Consider the following 11649-nt stretch of genomic DNA (forward strand, 5'->3'; position numbering starts at 1 on the left):
AACCTTAGCTGGGAGTGTAGTCTGGATATATTGGGTCTTATTTCCCTTAAGCGGTCTTCCTTTCTCTAAAGCATTTAGCCTGTTTTGTGAGCCTTTGTCTATTTACTCTCAGATCATATGAGCGAGACTAATGTCCCTAGACATTTGATTTACATGATGGGCAGGGTCACTTTAATATTTTTAACCTTTGATCTTTCTTTCATCTTTCCTCTCCCTAGTTTTTCTAAGTTTTTTTTTTTTTTCTTTCTTTCTTATTTCTGGTCCCTCTTTTCTCTTTTTAGTTCTTTTGTTCTTTTTTTTCTGTTTGCTGCCTGTGTTTATTTCATTTTTCTCCTCTGCTATGTTCATTTTTTGTTAATTTATTGTTTTGTTTTCTTGTGTGTATATGTGTGTCCACGGGATTGTCCTCTTTCCCACCTGACATGAGACACCAACCGTGCCCATACGGTTCAATCACGATTGTACTTATTGCAGTTCCACCCACTGGGCAGGAGCCAATGCCAGCTCCTATATCACTGAATCAATGACAGACAGCAGCCAACACCTGCCAAACTGAGGTGGACGAATGGTGAACAGACATGGTACACACGCTTCTACTCTCTTAATTACATCCATAGGAGACAGTTGGTGAGAGCCTAAGAACATATCAACATACAATCATCAATTAAATACAAATACCATAATACCATAATGCCCTGAGACAACAGACAATTTTAGCTCACCCCAAGAAACAAGAGAGAATGGCTCAAACAGATGACCAAGATGCAGACACAAAAAATGTTTCCCAAGAAGAAAAGGTAATGAACTAACTAAAAAAGAATTCAAACCAATGAATTTGGTACCTTCAAGGACTGACGAAAGATCCAGGAAAGCAAGGAGAATACAGAACAAACCCTAGAACTCAGGAGCATGCTACAAGAACCAACATACAAAATAAATGCAAATTAGAAACAATACAAAACCTGCAGTTAGAAACCCAAAAGATGAATATTAATTTTTCAGAAATGAATACTACATTGAAAGGGCAAAGGAGTAATTTGAAGCAATGGAATCCCAAATGCGTGAGCTTGAATATAAATCTCTCAATACTAATATGCTAGAAGAACAATCAGAAAAAAGAATGAGAAAATCCAAAGAAACTTTAAGAGTTATGTGGGACACCATGAAGAGGAATAACTTATGGATGATCGGAATTCCAGAATATGAAGAGACAATAAAAAGCAGAGAAAATTGTCAGAGTTGTAGGAAAAAAAACTTCCCTAACATCATGAAAGGTGAGAACAAAGACAAAAAAAGATGACTGAACCCCAAACAGGACAGATCCCAAAAGAAAATCAACAAGATGTATAATAATGAAACTTTCTAAAACCAAAGACAAGGAAAGAATCCTGGGAGCAGCTTGGAAAAATTGAAAAATTACTTACAAAAGAGAATCAATAAGATTCAGCTCTGATTTCTCAGTAGAAATCAGGCAAGCAAGAAGGTAATGAGGATGCACACTCTGAAAAAAAACACAAAAACTGAAAACCAAAAATCAAATACTCAGCAAATCTGTCACTCAAATAGGACATTTCCAGTTTAAGAAGAAATTAAAGGAATTTGTAATAGCCAGACCAACTTTTCAAAAAATTAGAATCTAAAGGGTGTTCCTTGACTGAGAACCAACAACTCAATCCAAATATACTATATGTTTCTAAAGTACACCAAACCTACAAGAAAATAATCAAGTAAAGATATCAACTTATAATCAAATCAACTACAAAGCAAAAAGAGGAAATAGTATACATACAGATTTCCAAATGGCAAGGAAGTCAAGCAGATTTCAAGATACAGTAGACAGATTTAAATGGGAAAAAAATTAAATTATACGGTAATCACAAAAATTAATATACCTTCACATTGAAATAAAAAAATATAGTAAACATTAACAGAAATGAAGAAAATGTAAAGAAAACCCACAAACAAAATGAACTAAGCTCAGAAACTTATGTAGAACAAAGAAACCAGCAGCACCACAAAAAAAGCACACAGCAAAATGACTGTAATCAATTTATACCTTTCAGTGTTTATACTGATTACAACAGAATAGCAGAATGGGTAAAAAAAAATAGGATTCTTCAACAGAAAAATGGTTAAACAAACTTTGGTACACACATAAAATGGAATACTACACGACACTGAAGAATAATGATGAATCTGCAAAACATCTCACAACATGGATGAACCTGAAGGACATTACGTGGGAGTGAAATTAGTCACAAAAGGACAAATATATTATGTCAGACAACCGTAAAAAGTTAAGAAGAAAAGGTTTTCTTGATAAACGAAATATTCTATGCTGGTTATGGGGACAAAGGGAAAATTATTCAGAGGCTAGAGGATAGACACATGTTAACATGGGTGATTGGACAGGCAATATACAACAAGAGGGGAGGTTGGCAGAGGAAAGATGAAGGAAGCACACAGAGATGAATGCAAGAGTTAAAGTGAATATTGTTAACGGATGGTACATGGAGTGGATTGCAACCATTGTAATGAAGCAAAGTATATGATCTGTTGAATGTAAAACTGATGATCTACTCTGTAAACCTTCACCCAACTTATAATAACAAGTCTAAAAAAATTCAATATGGGGTGGGGGGTGGGGGAGTGGAATCAAATTATGTATTGCATTAGGCAAATCTTAAAAAACCTCTTTCAGGTGTTAGAGAGCAAATATGTCACTTTGAGGACAAAGGTGCTCCTGACTCAAGCCATGGTATTTTCAATTGTTTCATAAGCATGAGAAAGCTGGACAATGAATAAGAAGACCAAAGAAAAATAGATGCATTTGAATTATGGTGTTGGCAAAGAATAGTGACTATACCAAGGGCTGATAGTAAATGAATGAATCTATGTTTAAAGAAGCACACCCAGAATGCTCTTAGAAGTGAGGACAGCATACCAGTCCCTGGAGTAGGACATTACACTTAGTCTTGTTAAAAACAGAAAGACACTCAATAAGATCAGTTCAAACAATGGCTGCAACAAGAGGCTTAAACATAGCACCTACTGAGAGAATGGTGGCGGATAGGATGCCTATGAGTAGGAATTGACTTGACAGCATGTAACAACAACGTATGTCGACCATGAAACGGTTTGTAACTTTAAGCGTATTTCATCTAATAACTTTAGGAGCAGCCAAAAGCTTTTCCTTCTTTTAAAATAGAAAAGATCATGTCCCATCAAAAATGAAAGAAACCCACACTACCACCCCAGACCTAACCCTACCACAAGCACTGACACCTGAAAACACATCACTAATGATTAGCACAGGTCAACCAATGGTATCTGACAGCAATGACAGGAAATGCTGTTGATGAATTTGAGGTATTTATTTCATTTTACATAATCATCCTAGACATTTATCCCTTGTTCCAGAAAGGTCTTGGTTGTCAAAAAATAGCATTAGGGCCTCAGCACTGCTTTGGGGAGTCAAATATCCTTGATCCATCTAATCACAATGGAAACTTCCTACGCAGGCTAACTCTTACCCTCTTGGGCCTCTAGCTTCAATTATAAAAACGAATGGTTGAACCTGACTATCTTTAAATTCTTTAATACATTATGTCTCAGAAATAACAGTGAATAAATGCTTACATTTACTGAGTACTTACTGTATGCCAAACTTTATTTTTATTAGCTAATACAGTGCTGCAAGACAGGTACTGAGCTGGTAAAAACAAACTAGCCAGTTCAAATGCACCAGTCACTCTCTGAAACGCTATACAGGGCTGCTATGAGTTGGAAATGATCCGCAGGCACCCAATAACAAAATATAATCCCTACCACAGTCCTGATCAAGTTGTTGTTAAGTGTGCTTGAATCCGTTCTGATTCATACCACGCTATACAATGAAATATTACCCAGTCCTACATCATCCTCAAAACTTAGTCCTCAAACTGATGGTTGTTCTTGAACATTTTAAAGAGGACTTGTGCAGCAGATTTGCCTAATGCAGTATGACATTTGATTTGACTGCTGCTTCAATAAGGATTAGCTGCAAATTCCAGAAAAATGAAGTCTTTGACAATTTCAATCTTTTCTCCATTTATCATGATGTTAAGAGGATGAGTCAAACATTATCTGCACTTTGGCTGTAGGATTTATTTTAATCAACTCTTAGAAAACACAAACACATTTTTCAACATAACATCCTTGCTTTTCAAAATACTTTGTCCATCTGTTAATAAGCTTTTATGTTTCCAATTTAAAAATGTTTTAAGCTGAGCTGTGAGCCAAGAAGGTATGAATGTTTTCACTTCTTCATCAGAGGTGAAACTTGATCCTCAAAATGCTTTCAGAGACCAAACAAGTAAAAGTCCAATGGAGCAAGATTAGGACTAGAGGGAAGATGCTTTAACATCTCAAAATGAAGTTTCTGAAGAGTATCAACAGTATGAGCAGAGGTATGTGAACGTGCATTGTCATGCAAGATCACAAAACCTTTAGATAGCAGTCCTCTGCATTTAATATGAAGTTTTGGCTTCAGTTCTTCAGTGAGTATCTTACACTGTTATGAGCACTGTTAACTGCTGAGCCTTTCTCCTGATAGTGTTCCAATACTGGCCCTTGAGAATCCCAGAAAACTGTTTAAGCATCAATTTCCCAGCTGATGGTTGACTTTTGAACTTTTTCTTCGTCGGCGATTGAGGATGTTTCTATTCCATGATCTGCTGTATACTCTCAGGCTTGTCGTGATGAATCCATGTCTTATCACAGTAATGATTTTTTAAAAGAAACTTTTACCTTTCTTTGAGTATCAGTCGAAATTTTGTTTGCAGATGTCCAAATGCTTCTGTTTATGCTCTTCCGTGAATTGTTTTGGTACTTATTTTGCACAAACTTTTCAAAACTCAAGTCTGTTATAGATTATTTCATAGGAAGAGCGATGGCGTATTTGCAAATGATTTGCCACATAATCCACTGTCACTTGTTAATTTGACAGAATCATTTCACGTGCACATCAATATTGTCATCAGCCATGGATATGGATAGGAATTTTAATATAACCGGACTATGGATAATTTTTTAACTCATCCTTATATTTATTGGTGTAGATATGAGGAATTTTGTTTTCTTTACATTGAGGTGCAATCCATACTAGAGGCTGTGGTCTTTGATCTTCATCAGTGAGTATTTTAAATCCTCTTAGCTTCCAGAAAGCAGAGTTGTATCATATGCATATCGTAAGTTGTTAATGATTCTTCCTCCAATCTTGATGCCATGCTTCTGATTATATGCATACATGGTGAATTAGTATGGTAAAAGGATACATCCCTGGTACACACCCTTCATGATTTTAAACCTTTCAGTATCCCCTTTTTCTGTCTGAATGCTCATCAGGTTCCCTATGAGCAGAATTAAGTGTTCTGGAATACTCATTTTTCACAATGTTATCCACAGCTTGTCAGAATCTACAATGAAAAGTCTTTGCATGGTCAATAAAGCACAAGTAAAAAATCTTTCTGGTATTCTCTGCTTTAAGCCAAACTCTATCTAATGTTAACAATGATATCCCAAGTTCTACATCCTTTTTTAAAATCTGGTCTGAATTTCTGGCAGTTCTCTGTCAATATACTACTATTGCAGTCATTTAAAATTTATCTTCAGCAAAATTTTACTTGCATGATGTTAATGATATCCTTTGATGATAATAGTACCTGCTGAGGTTTGTTGTTGTTGTTAGGTGCCATCGAGTTGGTACTGAATCATAGCGACCCTATGCACAGCAGAACGAAACACTGCCCGATCCTGGGCCAACCTCACTATTGTTGCCACTTGAGTCCAGCGATGCTGCTACTTGGCCAATTCATCTCATTGAGGGTCTTCCTCTTTTTCTTTGACCCTCCACCTTACCAAACATGATATCCTTCTCCAGTAACTGGTCCTTCCTGACAATATGTCTGAAGAATGAGAGATGAAGTTTGGCCATAATGGACTTCAAGGAGCACTCTGGCTGAACTTCTTCCAACACAGATCTGTCGGTTCTTTTGGCAGCCCATGGCACTTTCAATATTCTCCTCCAACACCATACCTCAAATGCATCAATTCTTCTAGGGTCTTCATTATTTACTGTCCAGCTTTCACATGCATATGAGTTTATTGAAAATACCACGGCTTGGGTCAGATGCACCTTAGTCCTCAAGCTGACATCTTTGCTCTTCAACACTTTAAAAAAGTCTTGTGCAGATTTGCCTAATACAATACATCGTTTGATTTCTTGACTGCTTCTCCCATGAGTGTTGACAGTTGATCCAAGATGAATGAAATCCTTGACAACAACATTGCTGTTTATTGGTCCAGTGGTGAGGATTTTTGTTTTGTTTACATTGAGATGCAATCCATACCAAAGGCTGTGTGCTCTTTGATCTTCATCAGTAAATGTTTTAAGTCCTCTTCACTTTCAGCAAGCAAGGTTGTATCAAGAGTCATTGTACCAAAAGGAAATGGTTAATGTTCAACTATGATCAAGAGCCAATGATACTGAAGGAGGAAGTCCAAGGTGCACTGAAGGAATTGGCAAAGAACAAGGCACCAGGAATTGATGGAATAAAAATTGAAATCTTTCAAGAAAGTGAGGCGGCACAGGAGGCACTCACTCATCTCTGACAAGAAATCTGGAAGACAACTATCTGGCTGACTGATTGGACGAGATTTGTATTTGTGTCCATTCTAAAGAGAGGTGACCCAATGGAAATAATCGGACAATCTCTTTGATATCCCATGCAAGTCAAATTTTACTAAAGGTAATATAGAAACGGCTGCAAGCATACATTGACAGAGAACTTCCCAGAGGTTCAAGCCAGATTCAGAAGAGACCATGGAACAAGGGATATCATTGCTGATGTCCGATGGATCTTGGCTGAAAGCAGAGAATATCAAAAAGATGTTTACCTGTGCTTTATTGGCTATGCAAAGGCTTTTGATAGTACGGATCATTACAAGCTATGGACAACATTGCGAAGTATAAGTATTCCAGAATACTTAACTGTGCTCATGAGGAATCTGTACATGGATCAAGATGCAGTTGTTCAAACAGAACATGGGTACACTGACTGGTTTAAACTTAAGAAAGGTGTGTCAAAGGGTAGTATTCTTTCACCATACTTATTCAACCTGTATGCTGAGCAAATAATCTGAGAAGCTGGGTTCTATGAAGAATAACATAGCAACAGAATTGGAGGAAGACTCATTAACAACCTGTGATTATGCAGATAATACAACCTGCTACGGTAGGTACTATTATACTTTAGACAAGAAAGGGACTTTGGAGTTTTTTAGAAGTGGGTTCTATTCCTGGCTTTGCTAATCAAAGCTAGGTGACTTTGGTTAAGTTATTTCTTTATATTCAAGAACTTATTTAAATCTATAACAACTGTCTGAAATAGGACAATTATTAAAATGAGCATCCTCAAATTTTAATGTTGAGAAAACCAAAGCTTGTTGTCGTTGTTGTTATGTGCCGTGGAGTTGGTTCCGACTCAGCGACCCTGTATAGGGTTTCCAAGGCTGTAAATCTTTATGGGAGCAGAAAACCTCATCTTTCTCCTGTGGAACGGCTGGTAGTTTCGAACCTCCGACCTTGAGGTTCGCAGCCCGATTCGTAACCACTACGCTACCAGAGCTCCTTAAGTCACATAATTCTAAACTATCTTTGTATCTTTTATGATCACATTACTACTTCTGGGGCAAAGAATTCGTTTTGGCTTTTTATATCTGGTTTCTAAAAACAGTCTAAGCAATTAAGGTGCTTTATGTGTTTATAAAAACATCATACAAGTAGGAGTAACATAAGTACCACTCCTTGGAGACCTAATTTCAAGAAGGGAGGGAGGCACGATGCGCTCATGCACATTCATTGACTGGATCAAGGGTAACTATGCATTAAAGCACCAGACTTGCATATTTTTTGAGGCTCCAATGATTAAATTAAAGGACTCTGGACCTTGGAACTCCCTTTTGGGATTTCCTGGAGGAGTGAGATCATCCATACATGGCATATCCCTGGGGACAATGCAAGTATCATCTAGGCCCTTTGCTTGTATCCTTTTTAGTTTTAAGTACACATATCCTTTCACCATAGTTACTCAACCTGTACATTGAGCAAATCATCCAAGAAGCTGCATTATATGAAGATGAACATGGCATCAGGATATGCAGATGACACAACCTTGCTTAGTGGAAGCAAGGAAGACTCGAAATACTTAGTCATAAAGATCAAATACTACAGTCTTCGTATGAATTGCACCGTAATATAGAGAAAATAAAAATCCTCACAACTGGACCAATATATGATAAACAGATAAAAGACTGAACTCATCCAAGACTTTATTTTGTTTGGATCCACAATCAATGTTCATGAAAGCAGCAGTCAAGAAATCAGATGACCTATTGCATGCATTAGGTAAATCTGTTGCAAAAGACCTCTTTAAACTACTACAGTTACAACAACAACAACAAAACTCCACAAAGCACAAAGAGGGAATAATAAACTTACAGAATTTCCAAATGAAGTGGAAAGCAACTAAATTTCAAGACAAAAATAAAATAGCAACAAACCTAACTGCAAGCCTAAAGCTAGGTCAAGTCTTATTCCTAGCCCTAGTCCAACTCTTACCCTCAAGATTAACCGCAGTCCTAACCATACGTCTAACAATAAACAAAGTTAAACAAAGTTCTAGATCTAGCCATAGTCCCAATCCTAACCTTTACTCCTATACACCACCAACAAAAAAAAAAAAGTGTGGAAGAGCAAAGAGGTGCACACCATGACCCAATCCATGGTACCGGTAGATTGACTCATACGCATGTGAAAGCTGAATAATGAATAAGAAAGACCAGAGAAGAATAGATGCATTTGGATTATGGTGTTGCCAGAGCATACTGAAAGTACCATGGACTACCAAAAAAACACAAACAAATCTATCTTGTAGGTACAGCAAGACTGTTCCTTAGAAGTGAGGATGGCGAGACTTCATCTTTCATATTTTGGACATATTACCAGGAGGGACCAGTCCACGGAGAAGGACATCATGCTTGGAGAAGTGGAGAATTGGCAAAAATGAGGAATACCATCAACAAGATGAATTAACACAATGGCAACTACAATGGGCTCAAACAATGAATTGTGAGGATGGCACAGGACTAGGCAGTGTTTCATTCTATGCTGTGTATAGGGTCACTATGAGTAGGAACCCACCTGACAGCACCTAATGACAAGAAAAAGCATTAGTAGTTGCTGAAAGTTTTGTGCATCATTCTAGTGATTTACTGAGTCCACCACAGTTAGAAAAAGCCAATAGGACCTGGCATCTGTCTATTAGGCAGTTGATTAGAAGGAATAGAATCTTCAACTTGAGGTGGGAGGTCAATTATCTTCAGTCTGGGGATCTACCTTGTGTAAAATTTTATTTACTACTATTGTAGTTAATGACACTTAACAACAACACTGCAGTACGATATTCAGAATAAGAGGTGTATTCCTATCTACAAACAAAAGATTAAAGTTCTTATTATTCCTAAATTATAAGGTCTAAACAAAATGTTCAAAATTTCCATAGCTGAATACTGACTTAGTTTCTTAACTTTCACTCTATTAAGGAATATCAACTTAAATTTGAACTGTAATTTACCCTCCATCTCTATAAATAATGTATTCCTAGTAAAATGTAATTCCTTGTACTTCACCATTCTGGAAGAAAATGTAGACTATGGGACTGGACTAGAAAGGGAAGAAACTTATTTAAAGTAAATTATGTTGTACTAAAAATTGCCCATCATAAAGTGACATTTCTCTCCAGACTCAAACTCTTTGTTACATTAATACAATTTTCAAATGATTAAAAAAAAAAAAGACATACAAAAGGCAACATGTTTTACAGAAGTAGAATAAATTCTACTTCTCTTTAAACATGAACTGAGACCAAAACAACATACAAGCATCTCGGATATCAAAAACCCAACCAATTGCTGTCTAGTGGATTGTGACTCCTAGCGACCCCATGGATTTCAGAATAGCAATGTGCTCCACGGGGTTTCAATGGCGGTGACTTTTCAGAAAGAAGCACAGTACCAGGCCTTTCTTTTAAGACGCTTCTGGGTGGATTCAAACTGCCTTTTCAATTAGTAGCCAGGTGCTGAATTGTTTGTTCCATCCAGGAGCTGATTCTGTAATTGACTCTCTGGTTGTCTCTCTTTCTCTAATTATTACTGAGTCAATGACGTGCCCTAAATATTCAGGGGACATAGCAACATGTGGAATATGTATATCTACCTACAATAAAAAACACATTAAATTACTAGTTTTTTTACCCATTAATTCTAATGTACTTTGAATAAATTTCTGGGCATCAAGGTTAGGGGCTGTCTCCATAGATACCTAAAATTGGGTTTATATGATGGCAAAGATAGAATAAGAAAGAAAAACGCCAAACCTAATGTTTCCCCATCACAAAAAAACAGTAATTCATTTAAAAACAGAGACGGTGATGTTGTTGTAGTTATGTGCTATGGAGTCGGTTCTGACTCATAGCGACCCTGTGCAGGGTTTCCAAGGCTGTAAATCTTTACGGGAGCAGAAAGCCTCATCTTTCTCCCACGGAACAGCTGGTAGTTTCGACCTGCTGACCTTAAGGTTCACAGCCTGATTCGTAACCACTACGCTCCTTGAGATGGTTGTAGAGGGCAGACTCATAGCAACCCTGTATAGCATTTCCGAGGAACAGCTGGTGAGCTTGAACCGCTGACCTTGCAGTTCAAACTGACCTTGCAGTCCAGCGCATTAACCCACACCACTACACCAGGACTCCAATTCATTGTTAGATGACATATTCATTTCTCTTTAAGTGATTAACCTTTTACTCCCTTACTTCCTAATGTTTTTCTTACTTACCTCCCTTTATGTTTCTGCCAAAATTTATCAACTGGCGTTAAATCGTAAGACTTCTTATTTTTTCTCTTTGGTCTGGCACCAGCTGGAGAATTTTCTACTCCTGAAGATTCTTCCAAATTAACTCTGTTTAAGTGGAAATCCTAGGGAAAAAAAATCTTATTTTAAATAACTTTTCTGAGTCTAAGAACCATTAAACATTTTCAGCAAGGAAAATAATCAAGACAAATTCTCGCTGTCATCTCTAATATTTCTCAGTATAAAATACAGATTTTAAATTTAAAAGACCTCTTACCTATATTGTTACATGCAAATTTATTTTCAATTGTTTATGTACTTTCATTAAAGTAACATGATTAAAACTTCACACACCATATAAAAGAAAATCAAAGTTAAACTTCCTGTGAATCATTATTAGAAAAACATTTATGCAATTAAGCATAAATATAGTAGGGGGAGGCACAAAATGAAATCTTTAAAAATCTATTAGATACAAGGAGATTACATTATACATATTCTACATATTACTTCTTTTTCAGTTCAGTGGTATCAATTGATTTGTCCTGTACACTTGATGCTTGGTTGTTTACAGTAACAAACATAATCTTAAATATATGTATATGTATATATATATGTATGTATATATATATGCATACACATATATGTATGTGTATATATACATACACATATATGTATGTATATGCATGTATATACATATA

General features: G+C 36.6%; 1 protein-coding gene across 1 annotated transcript in view; it reads right to left on the reverse strand.

Moving 5' to 3' along the window:
• The window catches only part of SCFD1 (sec1 family domain containing 1), a 150934-nt gene that overhangs the window by 84111 nt on the left and 55174 nt on the right, over positions 1-11649 (reverse strand). The window contains exon 9 of the mRNA XM_006835505.1: positions 10934-11073. Within this exon, the coding sequence (XP_006835568.1) occupies positions 10934-11073 (140 nt within the window). The remainder of the gene's footprint in view (positions 1-10933; positions 11074-11649) is intronic.

The sequence above is a fragment of the Chrysochloris asiatica genome, unplaced genomic scaffold (assembly GCF_000296735.1).
Source record: "Chrysochloris asiatica unplaced genomic scaffold, ChrAsi1.0 scaffold00017, whole genome shotgun sequence".
NCBI lineage: Eukaryota > Metazoa > Chordata > Mammalia > Afrosoricida > Chrysochloridae > Chrysochloris > Chrysochloris asiatica.